Raw genomic sequence first — 19,745 nt, 5'->3', positions numbered from 1 at the left:
TCAGTAATAATAGAGGGGGAGGGAAGAAGGGAGGGAAGAAGGATTAAGTACTTGAGAACAAGCTCCTCCTCTAGTGCATTTGCATTTTGCAACTTGTTTACACTCATCCTGCATAACCCTCAGATGTCAATGTATCCTCATGGCAATTATTCCAATGATGCAGAGCAAGTGAAAACATACGCTTGAGCAGATTTGTCAAAAAAAAATGTCAGGTAAATCGTTATTTCAGTTTCAATTAGGTAATTTATCCTTACGTCTCTTCCAACAAGGTCATTTCTGTTTTCAATCACTCCCCATGGAGCAATCCCGATAGTGCAAATCTTTCGAGATGATCTGGAAGCATGTTCTCTTAAAGCATCACCAACATGTTTTGCAACACCTGTTTGTGCACAAACAGATTTCAATGTGTTGAATGCCGCATCTTACTAAGAAATACAACTTTTTACTAGTTAACTGGGCCTTTAAGGATCTGGGAACTTACTTGATGTAACATCAAGGAAAAAGCACCATACTACATCTACTAGAAGGAAACAAAGTACCGATGCTATGTATCAGTAATTTAATGAAATAAACATGAGCCAATCAAGAAACAGTTTCCAGTACATTACTGCACTTGGTTTAATTGTGTTAAGTTTCTTCTCTTGCAGTTTCAAAACCAAACACCACCCCCCCCTCCCCGAACAAAAAATGCCCCAAACGCCCAACCTTTCACCTTTGTGTGGTTTCTCTTTGCAAGACAAAACACCAGCCCACTTCCAACTACAGGTGTTCAAAACGTATTATTTTAATTTCACTTGACCAAATGCACACAAATTTACTCTGCTTTAAGATGAAGCTGTGTAGCCATTAAAACTTTGGCTCATATAAACTGTAGTCCAGTGAACTGCACACATAGAATCATAGAATCGTTAGGGTTGGAAAGGACCTTAAGATCATCTAGTTCCAACCCCCCTTGCCATGGGCAGGGACACCTCACACTAAATCATATCACCCAAGGCCTTGTCCAACCTGGTCTTGAACACTGCCAGGGATGGAGCATTCACAACCTCCCTGGGCAACCCATTCCAGTGCCTCACCACCCTAACAGGAAAGAATTTCTTTCTTATATCCAATCTAAACTTCCCCTGTTTAAGTTTTAACCCATTACCCCTTGTCCTGTCACTACAGTCTCTAATGAAGAGTCCCTCTCCAGCATCCCTATAGGCCCCCTTCAGATACTGGAAGGCTGCTCTGAGGTCTCCACGCAGCCTTCTCTTCTCCAGGCTGAACAGCCCCAACTTCCTCAGCTGGTACCTCTTTACCTGTGTTCACTCCTCCAGTTATAATCCAGGCTCCTGTTGTTACTGCAGCTTTAATGAGACCTTTGCCAAGCAACTGTTTGATGCGTGGGTGAAGTTCAAATTTCTGCATGCCCCCATGTACAGATATAACAAGCTTCGGCAACTCCATCTGCCATTCTTTAAGCATAAGTTGCAGAATAGCTTCAGGCTTCGTGTCATACGACAATCGCACATACTGAAGGCACAAAAAGAGTGTTAAAAGGTTCTTAAATCATCACAAAATCACTGTGTAAAAAAAAGAACCAGGATTTCAGGATATATTACCCTATTCCTAATAATGGAAATGTAATTCACATCCTCAAAACACATCAGCAATAAATAAACAAGCACAGAATTAAGGACAAGACAGTTAACAGTTCTGAAAGCAAGTTTTTTGAACAGGAATGACTACAGAAAGATTATGTTACTCCATCCTATTGGCACAGTGACCTAGAAAAATAAGGCTTCATGAAAGCACTGGATGGTGTCTAAATTAGATGAAATCCAGAAATATTTCTAAAAGTTAAGCCATATGCTGGGGAGAAGCTTGCATGTCCCCTGCAAAAAGTTTTACAGAAAGACAGCTGCTTGCTTTTTCTTCCCTATTCCTGGTGGGAAGGAAAACTACATTCTTTAACAGGAAACTTCAAAACTAGAAGCTTTTTAACTCACTGTGTTTAACAGTGGAAGACTAAGTAGATGGATGATCAGTTAAAAATACTTCTGCATCTTTAATACAAGCTGTTCAATAGAGGAGGGGACATCACATAGAAATAGAACCCTACTTGAATCTAGTTCTAACTAAAAACAGTCACTATTCCAATAAATAGACCTGAGCAACCCCACTAGCATCCTGCAGAAGCACAGAAATGAGTATACGCAGCTTGCTATTCCTGTACTGGTAGAAAAGGATTTGCAGCAATTTTAAGCTATATTAAGCATACAAAGAACTCATACACTGTTATTACAAACATGAAATAACTCTGTGAAGAGCCCTTCTCTTCACAGAGATGATCTGACCTAGAGTGCTGGACCATCCTTCGGGACTCTGCTGGCTGCATAAAGAACACAGCTCCCTCACTCAAGCACTTCAGTTCTGCCATAGGAGCCACACTGTATCAAAACCCCTTGCAGCTTATAACTGTATAAGCATTACATTATTTCTAGAACTAGAAATCTTTTACAAAATGGTTGTGGAGAATGAGTCAGAATTTCCAGTTGTCTGTGAATTGAGAGTTGGTTTCCAAAGCTCAGATTTATTGGTATGCTTGTTTTTAACTAAGTCTTCTCCCAAAAATCTTAATTACTCTGATCAGCACAATCATGCTTTAATCATCTTGACCATGTCTATTTAAGAAGCATATTCCACATCTGCCCATAATTTTAAATTATTTTTCAGAGTTTGAAAATGATGAAGAGAAGGTTAAGATAGCAGATGTCACTTAACACATGCTACAAAAATTTAATAGTAGGAAGCAAGCAGCACAGATGAGTAAGCTCTATTTTCATGAAGTTTGAAACAGTGACACTAAATTCTTAATGTAATGTTTTGCTGAAGTGATTATAAATTCTTATCACCATTTACAATTTGAGGGTAAGTTTGTACATGAATACAACTAATCCTGATAAATCTGGGCAACTTGTTATGAAAAATGAATATTTTAAAATGGAAATTTAAAAGAATTCAGATCACAATAAAAAAATACTAGAAGAGGCTACTAGCTTGCCACGATAGGGGTGATGTTTTCAGCCTTCAATTTCAATAAAGTTGAATAAAGCATACACCACCCCTATCGACATGTTTAGAGTAAGAAAAAAGCAAACGTCATACATGCCTTAGCCCTGTAAGAATGAGAGCCACCTTGAAAGTTGATGACGCCGTAAGCATCAGTAGAGGTCTGTTCTGTATGTTTTTCCACTGACCATTCTTCTACTTCCTGATTATAGTTTTCAGCCAGCTTCACATCGGAGTATTTCATAGCAAGACTTGCAGTAAAACAAGCATGTTGCCTGACCAAGCGACCGCAACAGCACCTGCACCCAACCATATCATTTAGAATACCTGAGTAATTATTATTATTAGAAAAAGAGAATAACTTCTTTCATCTATAACAGATGCATCAGATTTAGAAAGCAAAGATTCTAAATATTATATAAAACTCTTTTCCAGAGCAAGCCTTGTTGTCATATTTATAGCAAGAATTCACTACAAGAATCATTACATATTGAAGTTCACTGAGATAGCAAGTTGAAGGCCAGGTGAATCATTCTTTTTAAGCCAAATCATTTATATAACATTTATAAATCTGTGATCTATGTATTGCAGACAGTTCTTTATTAATTAATTGTATTTGTTTTATATCTAACCTTTCACTGACTTGTCATTCGTAATATTGACCAAAACTTCTAAAAACCCTATTAAAGTGCTTATTTAATGGAAAAAAAAATATTGTAATTACAAAATATTGTAATTACCTGACAAGCTGCTGACAGATCTGACATCCTGGAAGGCATCTGTAAGAAATATTTAAAGATAAGAGTAAACGGCAGGTTCAGTATTAAGAGGGGACATAATACACAACGATTCACACCACTTCATGCACTTACACAAAGATTACTGAACAAAAGCGATCTGCAGTAAATGGAAAACTTGCTGCCCAAGTTCACCCATTTTTAACCTGGTAACTTGTCTATTTTTATTGTACATAACTACAGTATACTTGGCAACTAAAAACACATGAACATGCAAAAATTTCAATCCTGAGACTTCAGATGGGTTTGAACCATTAATATCAGAAGCCCAGGAATATTTCTGACTGGATTATCTGCAGTACTCCAACTGAAACATTTTGCTAGATGCTGAGAAGTTACTTACAAACCAGCATTTTCTTGTACTCAAGCTATACATTGTTGAACCTGTTCTACAAATTGATCCTTCCAATACACATCTAAGTTGAACTGCTTGGGTGGGAAGGTTATTTGATCATTTCTCAGTTTCATGGACAGAAAGAGATATATTTGAACAAACCTTATAAAGTAGTGTCTTCATATAAAGTCTATATAAAATTTCTACCCTCTTCCATCTTAAACATTTTCCATGTTTTCCTGCTATCAATTTTCCTGACATTTAAAATTAGCATAACAGAGAAATTTATACCACCATTTTCTGTAATTTCCATGTCCTGGGTTCAGCAGTAGCAGTCATTTTTCCCCTTCTTGGTAGCTGGTGCAGTGCAATGTTTTGACTTTCAGCTCGGGAACGGAGCTGATAACAAGCGATGTTTTGGTTTGGCCAAGGACTTTGTGAGCCTCATGCTCTGCCAGGGAGGAGGGGAAGCTGGGAGGAAGCAGAGACAGGACACCTGACCCAAACTGACCAAAGAGGTATTCCATACCACAGCACGTCATGCCCAGGATGTGACTGGGAGTTAGCCGGAAGGGCTGGGAGACTGCAGGGTTGGAGGAGGTATCGGTCGGAGCTTGGTTGGGCCTGGGGGGCGAGTTATCGGTCGGCTGGTGGTGAGATGATGTATTTCTTCCCTTGTTATTTCCTTTATGATTATTATTATTGGTGGTAGCAGTAGTGATCTGTGTTATACCTTAGTTACTAAACTGTTCTTATCTCAACCCGTGGGAGTTGCATTCTTTTCGATTCTCCTCTCCGTCCCTCCGGGAGCAGGGGGAGGGCAAGAAAGGGGGGGAAGTGAGCGAACGAATTACCTGACTGGGTTTAAACCACGACAGTTCTTTTTGGCGCCCAACGTGGGGCACGAAGGGTTGAGATAACGACAGATCTGACCAGATTAATAGTCGCTCGTCACAATGCTGATTTATTGGCTCTCAGAGTTGTTCTTGTTGATCTCACAGCTTCAGAATGTTGTAACTTACGTAGAGCCGGTATTTGCTGTGATAGTGTTTATCAAGTATGGGGCTTGGGCTAAGGTTCTTGTCTCACTGTGCTTTATGGCAATGGCTTGTAATACGGGCAGGCTCCAGCAGCAGGGCGGGACGGACGTGGCCGTGGACTTGTACCTGGCCGTCCGGCTGCTCTTCACCGCCCTGGCCCTCACCCTACTCTCCATCTTCGTGAGGCTGCGGGGAGCCGAGGGGGAGCGGCCTCGGGAGCCGGCGGCAGCCGAAGCGGCCCGGGAGAGCGGCCCCGGGGACCAAGCGGCGGCAGGAGCGGGGCCGGAGGCCGCGAGGGGACGGCTGCCGGTGGAGGAGGTCGGGGCGGTCGAGGAGCAGAAAGAAGGGGCTGCCGAGCAGCGGGAGAAGGCGGCGGAGGAGCCGAGCCCCGCGGAAGAGCCGAGCCCCGCGGCCGAGCCGAGCCCCGCGGAGGAGCCGAGCCCCGCGGAGGAGCCGAGCCCCGCGGAAGAGCCGAGCCCCGCGGAAGAGCCGAGCCCCGTGGAGGAGCCCAGCCCCGCGACGGCCGAGAGCGTTTCCCGGAAGCCGCCCGCCGAGCCCCAGGAGGATGCAGGAGACCACGCAGCATTTCCCAGCAAGGCAGAGGAGGAAGAGCCGGACTCAGGAAAAGAGAAGCTGGTGGTGGGAGAGCCGGCAAGCACAGCAGCTACACCAGCCCCAGTGACAAGTACAGCAGCATCGTGTGAGAGTTCTGAAGGTTTTGAATGGCCTTTGGGTGTCCTTGGGACCTGCCTGCTGATTGTGATGGGGATCAGCATGTTGGCACACACACAGACTGTGTTCTACCCACCACCATTTTGTCTGATCTCAAAAGTTAAGCAGAGTCAGGTTTGGGTCTTGTCTGGGGTTAGACGACAATATGGGGGGACCAAGAGGTTTTCCCCAAGGCTGGACAGTCATGAGTGGCAGGGTGTGTGGGACAGTATGGGCAACTATGTAGTCCACTGGGCCCCTCCAGTGCTTTGGAAGCGTCGGAGATGGAAGGCAGCTGTATGGAGTCCCCAGCAACAAGCTGCAGAAACTGCTTAAGGGGACAGTGAATTATTTTAAGCCTGGTGGGCCCATGGCACTTCAGGCCATCAGAGCAAAGATGCAACATAGATATGGACTCATGATCGAGGGGTGGACTTAGCAATGGACACTATTGCCCAGGTTATTCACGAGTGTGAACACTGCACACAGTCTCTCCTGCTCTGGAAGACTGTTACAAGAGATGGAGCCTGACATCATGGACCAGATGGACTCAGCAGCTTTATAGGGACTGGTCCATGCACTAAGATAAGAGTGCACTGAGATAAGAGTGATGGTATATTGAAAATGTGGGATCTGAGCATGACGTGAATGGTATGGAATAAGGGGTGGATAATGTCCTGGGTTCAGCAGTAGCAGTCATTTTTCCCCTTCTTGGTAGCTGGTGCAGTGCAATGTTTTGACTTTCAGCTCGGGAACGGAGCTGATAACAAGCGATGTTTTGGTTTGGCCAAGGACTTTGTGAGCCTCATGCTCTGCCAGGGAGGAGGGGAAGCTGGGAGGAAGCAGAGACAGGACACCTGACCCAAACTGACCAAAGAGGTATTCCATACCACAGCACGTCATGCCCAGGATGTGACTGGGAGTTAGCCGGAAGGGCTGGGAGACTGCAGGGTTGGAGGAGGTATCGGTCGGAGCTTGGTTGGGCCTGGGGGGCGAGTTATCGGTCGGCTGGTGGTGAGATGATGTATTCTCTTCCCTTGTTATTTCCTTTATCATTATTATCATTGGTGGTAGCAGTAGTGATTTGTGTTATACCTTAGTTACTAAACTGTTCTTATCTCAACCCGTGGGAGTTGCATTCTTTTCGATTCTCCTCTCCGTCCCTCTGGGAGCAGGGGGAGGGCAAGAAAGGGGGGGAAGTGAGTGAACGAGTTACCTGACTGGGTTTAAACCACGACATTCCATAAGCAGGAGAAAACTATAGTTAAGAGTTAGTATGCGAAAGCATACAAATACAGATATCACACAGTAGTCTTAAACTGTTTCCAGACTTTAAGCATAATCAGTTTTTAAATTCTGTCCCCTATAGAAATAACACTGCTATTTATCATCTACATTTTTAATACTGAACTGTAGTTTTAACTCTAACAAAGGTACCGATCAACAAAACATACCAAATATTCCTGTCTACGGCTGATTCATCTACACATCATGAACAATGGTAAGCAATTCTTAGAAACCAAAGGACAAAATATGATGGGAAAGTTGTAAAGCCCACTGTATGCTACAAATGGGTTAAACTAAAAAGGCAAGTGTTGAAGACCATTTTGTTGCTTGTGGAAATTCTAACAGCTTCCTAATTACTTTGTTTGCATTTACAAATTTTCCATGTCCTACAATCATGGCTATAAATTCTAACAGCTTCTGATGTCACATGGTTTCAAGGAATGTGGTGAATTATTTACAATAAGTAAAATTCTACAGCATTTACTTTGTTCTTTTTCTGCCTAAAACCAAACTTAATAAAAAACTATCCTGCCCCAACAGAAGATATTTGTAACTTTGTGGAAAAGAGTGATAAAGAAGTTTCTTAAAGTTCAGAAAAAAAAAGTTTCAAATATATGAAGCTAAAAAAAGAAAAAAAGCTGATCTGAAATCCCTAATGACAATAGCAAAGAGTTTGGGAAGACAAAACTGCTTTAAAATACAAATTTTGAATCTGTTTATATCTATTTGAATCTATTTTCAATTTCATTTTATTGAATCTGTGGCTCCAAATTCAATCATTGCACAGGAACTCCTAAATTATACCGGTAACACTTACTGATGGTAAACTCTACCAGTATCACCACTACTATCACTTACTAAAGACAGTACTTTATACAGATAAAGTAATTAGTCCAAAAATCTATTATACACTCTCTTGACAATACTGACTTTTTTAAATTTTAAAGAGCAGGAATGGAATCATTTATCATTTACCTGTGGGGGTCTTTTGAACTTGGTATAATATACACACACTCCCTCTTCGTGAAAGTATTTTCTATCCAGGATTTCTGGGACTGAAAAATACAAAGTGTAAAAGAGCTATAAAATATAAATCACAGAACTCTGCAATGAAAAATGCATTTTAAGGAAGAAGTAATTAGAGTATGAAATGTTTTTTATTATTTAAAGATGAAGGTAATTAGTGTCTAACATAAAGAAGTTAAATTCCCATTTAATGTTTTGCTGTCTCTCAAAAACCAACAAAACCATATGACGCTATACAAGTATCTCACTGATTAAAAGTAGAAACATCATTATTTAAGTTATACATAAACCTCTTAAAATCCAAAACAGTATTTTTCAACATTAACATTTAAATGACAAAAATCTGCAATATACAAATAAAGATGTAAAATCAGTTAAAATTTTTAAAAATTGACTGCACTACACTGAGATCACAGTAATTTCATCTATTTACCTCTTTAATAAGTAAAATCTTCATCTTGAAATTGCTGCTAGGGAAGTTTTCTTAACAACACAGGCAACCTTTTCTAGTAGCAATAAATAGGTCATAACCTCTGCTCTCCATCAGGAAACTTTCAATTTCCATAAACAAGTCTAATTAGAATCTCTACACTGTGTTTTAAGCTGAAACTTGAAAGATGTTCCAAAACATGAAATTAAGGATGTTTACTTCTTCAAATGCTTACTTATGCGAATAGCTGGATATAATTTCATTTCAGTTGCTTTAAACAACCACTAACATCTGATACAATAATTTCAGGATTACATGCTAAACAATATCATAATGCACAACGCCTATGTCACATTTCAGCAATACATTGGTAAAGCAACTCAGATATGATTTTTAATAATTAGAATTACAAAAAAAATCTTGGAATGCCAATTTACACCTTGTGTAATATTGCTTTAAATCCTTATTAATATTACAGGAAAATTCAGTTGTTGCTAACACCACATCCTGTTCTACGTTTACATTTTACCTTTAGAAAAGTCTGAGAAATTTCATACCTGTTATATTTTACAAGGCGGGGGGAAAAGCTATCTGAACAGAGGTCTGTGGAAGCTATGAAGAAATCAAGATCATTTATTTTTGCAGATCTACTCTAACAAAAGATTCGGTAAAAATGGATGGGTTTTCACTCATTGCAATTTCAAAATCAGTTTAAGATAATACAGAAAATTTTTTACAAGAAAGTAGCAGCTACTTTTAATACAGGTCCCTGGAAAACTGCTCCTTAACTGCCCACCCTCTTTCAAAACCTTTCCCAGACTCAGCAGATCTTTCCTACATTATTCATCATGATCTCCCTCCAGTATTTTTAGTGAACTTTGACTATGAATCTGACAAGACATCAACAAACTGCTGCTTCAGTTTGCATCTTCACATTAAGACAGCCACCAGACTATTCCAAAGAGGATGGAAAGCTGCAGAGGACAGATGCTTCCCAAGAGAGAAAGAAGGGTAGGAGAAAGGTAGGTGCACAACCCACAGGGAAGAATGATGGGGAAGAGGAGCTATAAACAACAAAATGAGCACTCACACCATATATTTTATATTTAAATTAGTATTTTAAACACCTGAAATAAATAGCCAAAGCCATTGCTTGCTGCTGCCCTACCTCCTTCCCCTACACATAGGGCAGAATACCATTGCAAAGGGGACAAAAAGGCTGAGCAAGAGAAAAGTAGGATATTGGATGTTATATGCAAACACAGTATTATAAATTCTTTCCCTCTTTTTTTTTGGTGGGGTTTTGGGGTTGGTTTGGGTTTTTTTCTTCCTTCTTCTTTGGAGCAGAAGATTGGAAGTGAGTGAATCTAAAGAGACTTGTGAAAGAGAAGATCTCTTCTGCTGTCGTCAAAATTCTTCTCTAAACTTGTAGTCCTCAGGTAAGAATAAAGCAGCACATCACTTTAATTGAAGATCAGCAGTGTTATAAAAATAACCTTGATATACGTGTACGTATACATTGTTATACGTATAACATGCTACACATAAAAATACACATGTACTCAGTAGTCCAAATTTTTTAACTTCTTCCTCGCCTAGTATTTTTTTAACACTACTAAGCCTTAGCCTTTGTGACACAAATCTCAGTTCTAGAAGCTGCTTTCTGCTTAGCTGAGTGTCCTCACTGTTTACCTGGGTATGTATTTTTATACTTCATTTTCTAAGACTGAGGTCCAGCATAGATCATTAATTTAACATTCCAGTAGTTTAAGCTTACATATGAACTTTACAGATCCTCCAGAATATAAAAAGATGAAGAAGAGTAATTTAATATTTAAAAGTTTTAGCCAGCTGGCTAAAACCATACCTTGAAGCAAGCTATCACAGGCATAACATCCTAGATACTGAAATCTGCAGTATATAAACCATAAATAATTGCATCAATTGCTCCATGCAATGTTGTTTTGTGGTGATAAAAGCTGAGGACTCTGAGGACAAGCGTCACTAGCTCAAAATGTGCACAACCACTTTTCATAATAAACAGACCTGAAAATTACAAGAAAAAAGCCCAAACTTGATCTGAAAATTAAAACAAAAAACCCCAAATTGATTAATTTTTATCTTAAAGAATGTTCAGTTCTAACCAAAGATTTCTCTCTATTCTTCAACAGTCAACATATTTTCAGTAAAACATGGGTACAGATATACTATTTACACGGAGGAGGCTGTACGTTATTAAAACATACTTGGATTTTTTCATTTGGTAAAATTAGACTCTGTCCAGAAGCACTGCTGCACACTGATTAGTCTTTGTTGCTAGAGATTTTATGCAGAACTTGCAAATTAGAGTCTTGTTTTCAGCTGAGGAGAAAATTAAAAAAAAATAAAAAAATAAAAAAAGCAATCCAAGAGGAGAGCAGAGTAAGTGAGAGAAGTTTCCAACATTTCCCATAAACAGGTAAAGGTCACATTTCAAAGGAAGAACTGACACACAGTATTGCCTTCCTGGTAAGTAAGAGCTATTATTACATAATGTTCCTGTGATGACCAGAAAAAGGAAGACAACATGAGAACACTGAAAATAACTTCGTTGCAGCAATTACCTTTAAGAAATACTTCCTTATTAGCTAAACATTAACTTCAAATAGGAGACCAAGACAGTGGTCAAAAAATCAATACACAGCTTATCAGGCTGTGCTCGAAAACTTGCCTACTCTCATTAAAGTTTTTTTAATCATCTCTAAAGCATACACAACTGCACCTCTTCAACTCTGCTTCCAATAATCGGGCCACTTCTGCTAAGTGGAGCAATCTGGTTTGCTAGTGCATTTTAGGAGGTGTACATGATGGTTACAGGCAATACCGGTCAGGAGCTCTCAATACGCTGCTCATCAAGACAAAAAGGTTAGGGGTGGGGGAAGGAGGAAGAAACTATAAACCCTCCCCCCCAAATATAGTCAGATTTTAGCAAAACACACAAGTAGGATCAACCATTTCCTTTATTTGTTTTCAAACTTGCACCTTAAGGAAAAAACAAACCCTCAGCTTTCCAGATTCTCTCCTGTGCATTTCAAATCTCGCAAGCTAAATGTAACTTAAGACTTACAAGCGAAATGTTAATGCAATTAATATTATTCTGAACTACCTTCACTATCCTACAGGTGAGTTGTCTAAGAAACTGTCACCACATTAAGACCTCTTAGCAGTCAGTGTTGGCAGGATCTTATTTGCACACCAAAAAACCCCGTTGACTTTTATTTTCCTAGAAGTTGTGCTACTGTGGCTACTAACTCCTAGTCCCCAGCAGGTCAACATGGCTCTTGCTCAGTCTTTAAGCTGTAGAGGGTTATACAAGATGATACTTCATTGTGGTTGTACTGATTCCTGAGCAGACAAAAGCGTGTCTTTCAGTACTTCTCAGAGAGCTTCAAGAAACAAAAAAGCACACAGATCTGATTCACTAAAGCTAGAAGACATATACTCACCCTGGGATCATGATTAAAGGAAATACTTTGAACTATTTCCAATAAGTAAGTCCTTTCATAACAGTTTCATAAGTGCTGAAATAATTATAATCTCTATTTGAAACAAAACTTACACAAGTATTTGCTGAACTGGAAACTCAAGACAATGTGCCCAACCACAGCATTTCCGATCTTTACAAGTAGGTAAATACCAAAATAATCCCACAGCCTTTCAAGTGTACCTGCTCAAGATGCAAGGAATTCCTTATGTTATCTTTACTGAAATTCATGATGAACATTTTTAACAAGTCTTCTTGTAGAATGAAACTTTTAATACTAATAACTATAATTTAAGGGTTTGTAGATAGCAGGTTACAAGTGAAAAGAAGCAAAGTACAGTACGAAATCAGGTCTCAGAACAAAAACCCAACCAACCACCTACCACTCTTCCCCCTTCAACTCACACGAAAAGCATTTATAAGAGCTTCTCATTCAACATATTAAAATAAGATGCCTAAGTTCTAGCAACTGATGCACAATGGCATAGCAAAGCCTTATCAAACTATTGTGAAATTCTCCCAGTTTCTCCAGCCAGTTTGGTCTGAATTATTTTCTGTATAGAAAGGAAGCCTTCCTTACTGGCAGGATCTCAAAATGACTTGCATGACCTTCAATAAGCACATATACGGTGTACAGCTGACAATCATGAATCTGTTCATGTACAAAAGGATACCAGTTTATTATTTCTACTCATTTGCAATACTGTATACTGTTGAGGCTATTAAGTTATAGAATATTTGTTACAAAACTAAAATTTAACTCATCCCAAATATATCACTCTCAAACCTGCAACACTGCGTACCAACCACGCTGTTCTGCTGACAATTTTTCTATAAAGGTGGCCAGCTGAATCAGGAAATTGACCTGGATTTAAAAAGAATAATATTCCAAACTGTGGCTTTTGTGAAAGACTGATAGTAGAGTTTTCAATTACTGATTACATAGACCTCAGTTTCAAATTTAGAAGTCATATCACTTTCTACAGCATCTCATATTTCATCTTTCAAACCTTTGCTTACACCATATGGCAGTTCAACACATGCAAGAGGAAAAAAACCTTCCAGTTTTATTTGTCCTTTATTTAAAAATAGACTCTATATTCTTTCCCCACCACCTCCTATTTTCCAGAAAGCTTAAGTTTCCAGGGCAAATGAAAATATATGGAAAGTTGCAGCAAGCCTGAAAACAAGAAGATAGAGTGGAAACTGTCTGCAGCAGGAATAGCCAGGCTAGCTCTGCTGTAGAGCAGCCCTATGTCTAGGTCACTTACAGCCAACAAGATAAATTTCAAAACACTTCCAAGAGACATTCTGTACTAAGAACGTCCTCTAGCTTGTCTAGTCAAGGAAATGTTCACTGACAAGTTATGGCTTCTTATGTAACTATACTGCACACACTCTTTTCAGGATTTACAAGAGGATCTCTTTATCTAAGAAGCCCACTCCATTAGCCAAACACGTGCTGTGGGGCTGAACTGTGATCCCTGTTCAGCCAGCTAACCCCCAGCTGAGCACTGGGTGCCCCCAGCTAGAGCTGAGAGGCAGAAACTCCAGGCAAACTATTACCACTTTTATACTCAATGCATCAAATAAAACCAAATAAAGCCCAAAGGCCTGATCAATGTGATACCAAATTAAGTGAATTCTTTACTGTAGTTCTTTACTGTAAGGGTGGTGAGGCACTGGAATGGGTTGCCCAGGGAAGCTGTGAATGTTCCATCCCTGGCAGTGTTCAAGGCCAGGTTGGAGAGAGCCTTGGGTGACATGGTTTAGTGGGAGGTGTCCCTGCCCATGGCAGGGGGGCTGGAACTAGATGATCTTAAGGTCCTTTCCAACCCTAACTATTCTATGATTCTATGAATACATATCAAGTAGTTTAGGATTCATAAAACCTCTTGTGGGAAGAGGTGCCATAAATAAAATACATGTTAGCTCTCGCTGCAAAGATTTCCAGCAGAGGCTTTGAATCACAGGCATTAAGAACCATGCTCTAGGCAAAGTACCTGGACTTATTCTTAGTACAAAATAACTGAATGATACTGAAAATGTAGATCCCAGGACGAGTTAAGTAACGGGGTGGTTAATTATGTAGACAGTTATGCCTACATTTCCCAAAGAAAATGACTCAAATTTTGTATTAAAAATGCTAGAAAAGCACAGCTCAGTTCCTCAAGGAAACATTTATCAGAACTTCAGCTAACTTTAAGTAAATAAGCAGACGGGAGGGAAAAAGAAGGGTCGGCAGTTCAATGCCATGTATTTGCTAATATTTGTTTTAAACTCTTGGTTCCAGCAAACCCCAGACACTCAATTTACTTGCTTTCCTTGCAATTTAAAATTACATACCTCTATAATTACTGTTTGGGGTTGTTGTTTTTTTTTTGTTTTGTTTTAAAGGGGAGCGTGAGTAAAGAAAGCATTTAGCCAGCTAGTAATATGAACTATATTTAAAAGACTCTCTGCTGAAGAATAACAGTGCTGTCTGTCCAGAGAATACACAACACACAAAAAGCTTTCAAGATTTGTTCTTGAATCAGTAAGTCGAACACCAGTCAATCTTACCATTTTGTTTTAAAGTAACTTCTATAGAAAGTATGAATATGTGCAATACTAGAAAGACAAAAAGGCCCAACTTACCACAACGCTAAACGATATTTATACAGAGTGCTTTCATGTATCCCTGTGAAGTATGTCACTCTGAATTAAAAGGATTATGCATTCACCTTCAATTGGTGTTTAATTCACTACAAATGAAAATTTTTGCAAGGGTATTTTACCTGCTGTACACATCAGGATTATTTCGTTATTGTTTGGAAACAACTACCAGCGTCATCTACAAGAAAAAAATCATTCATTTACTTCTTCCCAAAGCCCTTGAGGCACTTATTGTAACAGAACCTGACTGGCTGAGGCAGACAGATCCATCGTGCAACGAAAGGTGTCTCTGCTATGTTGAAGATCCTGTTCTGAGCAGAACGGTTCACCTGGCTTCAGTTGGCTCATAAGAAACTGAACAGCTCTAGTTTTCTGGGTTGAAAGACCTCTCTCATGAAACTACTGCTACAGTCTTGAAAATACATTGCTCAAGAGGAAGCAGGGAATTTAAAAAGGCAGTCAGAGAAAGCCTTCTGTCCATTCTCATGTACACAGGATCAGACCTCAAAGGAGCCAGCGAGCAAAGATATGACTCTTCGTATCAATGGCTCCCTTAGTGCTGAAAACAAACCTTCAACAATCCTATTCTTCATTAAACAGTTCAGGAGATTTGCTTCAAACAGTTTTCACAGCAATCCAGGTCTCTAACAGAGTAGCTATTGTTTCATCAAGTTCTTCTCTGACGTAAAGCAGGCACCACAGAATTTACCACATCCACATGCAGTTCTGGATGCAAAGAGCACTTTGGATTTGTCAAAAGAGATTTTTATAGCTCTCCCGAACTTGACTAAAATGACTTCAGTGTGCTGCTTTGAGAAGAGGCTGCTTCTGTGAGATTTTTTTCACCGTAAAATCATGAAGTACAAAATCAAGTTGGCTAGGGATTATTTTGTGTATGTGAATTCATTTAATTGGGAAAAACATAAATTCATATGCAGAACTTCACACTGTCAAGTCATTATTTTTAATCCTGATGCACCAGAATAAAACCCAGAGAACTAAAATTGTTTGGACATTTTTCTTACATTCGAACTCAATCCACTTTACCAACATGACTGGGAAAGTTATCTTCTAACTGCAATGCAGGTCTTTCAGTGGGAAATTCAGAGCAGATCCAGCATATTTTTAAATACATGTTTAAAAATGGCTGGCTTAACACCCATGTGAAGGTGCATGCTGTTCTGCAGCTAGACTAGTCATAAAATTACTCTTCCTTTTCAGAAAGTATTAAGACTTTAAATGCATAACCATCCATGAAATCCTTAAAAACAAAACAAACCAAAATATACCTAGAAAATATCTCACAACTGATCCTACAGTTCAAGGTATCTCAAGTCACAATGGAATAAAGCATCAGTTGATTTCCGAAGACCCACGCACACTGGTGTCATTCCAAAATGGCGCTCTCTCAGCTGAGGTAACAACCACCTTTAGAGTTAAATGTCCACTTGTAACAGATACAGTAATTAAATAAACCTGCCAAAACCAGACTCTCCAAGAGCGCACAGCAGATGGCACGCTGTTGCTGAACATGCCTTTGGGAAAGGAAGGGGGAGACGAGTAAAATACCTATTTTAATTTTTATTTCCCAATTTTCATCAACAGAATTTGGAATTTTGGTCGGAAAAGGAAAACAGCAAAAGGTAAATCCATTTCCCTGCTACAAACTGAAGTAAATTGATGTCAAAATAGTTTATATATGCAATCCTCTTGGCTAATGAAATACCCAGCTAAAAAAATTTTAGCCCTTCTAAGGAATCTATAAATGATTTTCTGTGAGCTCCTAAACCCATTCACACTTCAATGCATTCAAGTATTTCAAAACATATACCAAAGGTACAATCTAGAAGCATCAAACCACTGAATTTTCAAAGGAGATAAAAAATTCTTTACCCCTTATAACCCTGGATGAAAGAAAAAGGATAGAAAGAGAGCATGTGAGAGTAACTGCAAGGAAAATACAGCTACAGCTTTTCAACCAGCATTTTTAACTCTAAAGCCCACTTTGTTCAAAAGAGAGATTCCAAAAAAACACATGACAGAAGTACATTGGAGCATTTTCAAACCGGTCATACACTGCCTGCTTCTTTGTGACAGGGTCCCTCATTCAAAACCCATTTTTAACAATGTCGAGTCACCCATACACGACCAATCCCAAATCTCCTACATTTTTAAACACAGTCTACTTTTCCTTCCTTATCTACAGTGATATGATTGTATAGTCTGCATCCTCGTCACCTCCCTCAGCACCAATGATTTAGCTGCAGTCTGGAATCGTTCTAACCTTACTGTTGGTGCAGATTGCAAGCCTACACACTCGCTTAAGTAATACCAGGAGGAAGGTAGAGTCAGCATACCTACTCACCAACATGCAATTGAAATTATGTCAAGTCTTTTTAAGTAGGTCAAATAATTTCTGTGGGTATCAAGGATGGCTACTGTTCCCGGTCCTTTCTGCAAGGACTAATGGGACACACTGTGCACAGCTGCTAAAACCTCTGCACTTCCTGGCTCACCAGATTTACTCTACATGAAAAAATTAGCTCAGTTCATAGCCCACATTTCTGACAAGTGCTGTGTTTACCTTGCATGTGCCACACAGGGTGTATGAACAGACAATCCTGCAAGTCTGAGTTTATTTTTGGAAGGAATAAGGGTTGGGGCATATTTTCATTTACATTATTCATTTACATTGTTTATTATATTTACATTGTTTATGTAAAACAATTCACATACCCTGGATCTGTTGGCTGTCTTCCCCAAGCAACTTCCAGTCCCCTCCCCATCATGTAGGAAATATAGGTAGTGGTGGCCACCTCTGGAAATATAGCAGTAGGAAAGGGCTCCTGCAACAAGCTAAATAATTAATTCTTCCCTTGATCTAAGTCTGATTTGTTTCCAGATGAAAAAAAAGTTCAGCTCTGGAAGCCACTATTCATAGACAGCATACAGGCTGCAAGCTCACTTCACCTAGTGCAAAGGATATGTTTCAGCTTTATTTGAGCTGCAAATTTGAAGAAGGTCCTCCCTTTTTGGTTCATGAAGTGCATGAACATCTGATTAATGCATTATGTGCTGAAGCATATTACAACTACAAGAGCAAGTTGGAAGAATAGATGTCGTTCATCTTGCTCTACCACTTTCTTATCCTGTTCCATTTACAGATCTGACTTATTTTTAATGTTGTACAAAGAAAGGTACTTCTCTATCATCATAGCAAAGATTTTGGTGCCTGCTGACTTAAGGAGGCTATTATTAACTCACTACAGCAATGGAAAGTTGTTATCACTGAGGGATTCTTGACATACCTATCCTCAGACAACCCTTTGAATATCTTAAAAAAAAACCCACACCCACAACCAGAAGCCTTATGCACATATTTAAATTATTACGGATCAATTATATTTCTCTGAATAGCATGGGTGAGAGAAGAGCAAGAGAACATACTAGTGGGCATGTGAAATAGGTGACAGCACCAGACCACTGCTAAGGATGATGAAATTTCACATAACACCTTCAGACACAGTATCAGGGAAATCCAATTCATTTTTACAGCCAAAACTACTAACATTAGGAAACACACAAAAAACCACCTGAAACAGATTTGGCACTCTGTTCACTTTAACAGTGATTATCAAAAAAATCAATCATTCTGTACATTAAGCAACTCATCTCAGAGCAGAAAATTAGTATTAGGTTGGTTCCAATCTAGCATTAAAATATCAGCATTGGACCTGAAGTGTGAGGGAGACAAAAATCAGTCATACAATGCCTGAACTGCCTTCACTTCCTTGGTAAGGGGATCAGAGGATGTGATGGCGTACGTTCTCTGAACTCCTATTCTCTCTGTTCTTCCTGCCTGTACACCTATGCACACCAATGTACCAGTATTTGCTAGCTGCAGTGGGGGAAGAGAACATTTTGGTCAACTCAGTGACTAGAGTCCTTTGGAAATAAGAACAGTATGGAGAAAGCAGGAGGTGCTGGGAGAAAAACAAAACAAACCAAGAATTTGCTGTAACAATTTTTCAATTGCTACCAAGAATTTTACTACAGCAAAATTTCCTACTATAGAATTACAAAGACTTAAGCATTTTTAAATTCAGCTCACTAACAAAGATGTACTGGATACAGTTACACTTCCATTGCCTGTCATGACAGAGAACTAGCTCTCCTAACAGAGCTGGCTAGGGTGCATACTGACTACAGCCCTCACCTAGGGGCGTTAAGTAGCTTGACAGCATTCTGAAGACATACATATACCTAAACTGTTATCAGGAGATAGTTCCTTGCTAAAACTATTAAAGTAGTTTCTGTTTACTCTAGAAAAGTGCAAAGAAGAAACTTAACTGGACTTATTTAGGCACATGTGAAATAAGCTAATTACTGTCTGAAATAATATAGAATACTTAATTAGGCATAATTCTTAAAAATTTCCACCCTCTGTTTTTGAGGAAAATAAACAATTATTTGAGCTATCTTATTTTACTGATTTCTCCTAGGGCTAGTCTTAGGTAAAAACTGAGGTCTCTGTCCCAACATCATACCAACTGCTGAAATATTCTTTCACACTGAATTTCCCATTAGCAAAAAAAGATACATTCCAAATGCCTATTCACAAGTGATAGCACAATGCAGTAACACAGGTAGCCCCCTAGGATGTCTCAATCTTATCTCTTAATTTGTGTTTATTGCACAGGGATGTAAGTATCCCCTACTTAAGCAGATCAATTACAGTTTTTCAGCTCTCTTATCAACTGTTGATGTAGAATTGCAGGTTACCCACATAACTGAACTACCTGCAATGCATCCATGTTAAATACCTCAAGCTTTAAAATAACTCAGAAATTATTTCTAAAAATCACGGAGTTAAAATAACCTTTTTTTT

General features: G+C 39.3%; 1 protein-coding gene across 1 annotated transcript in view; it reads right to left on the bottom strand.

The window, feature by feature from the left end:
• The window catches only part of TRPM7 (transient receptor potential cation channel subfamily M member 7), a 61,307-nt gene that overhangs the window by 31,521 nt on the left and 10,041 nt on the right, over positions 1-19,745 (bottom strand). Inside the window, exons 2-6 of the mRNA XM_062629082.1 lie at positions 8,199-8,278; positions 3,795-3,833; positions 3,155-3,353; positions 1,302-1,515; positions 255-379 (exon numbers count right to left, since the gene is read on the bottom strand). Of these exons, the coding sequence (XP_062485066.1) occupies positions 255-379; positions 1,302-1,515; positions 3,155-3,353; positions 3,795-3,833; positions 8,199-8,278 (657 nt within the window). The remainder of the gene's footprint in view (positions 1-254; positions 380-1,301; positions 1,516-3,154; positions 3,354-3,794; positions 3,834-8,198; positions 8,279-19,745) is intronic.

This window comes from Pezoporus occidentalis, unplaced genomic scaffold, assembly GCF_034315485.1.
Source record: "Pezoporus occidentalis ecotype Australia unplaced genomic scaffold, CSIRO_AGI_Poc_V1 ctg11, whole genome shotgun sequence".
NCBI lineage: Eukaryota > Metazoa > Chordata > Aves > Psittaciformes > Psittacidae > Pezoporus > Pezoporus occidentalis.
This window is presented reverse-complemented; position numbering and strand designations above follow the sequence as displayed.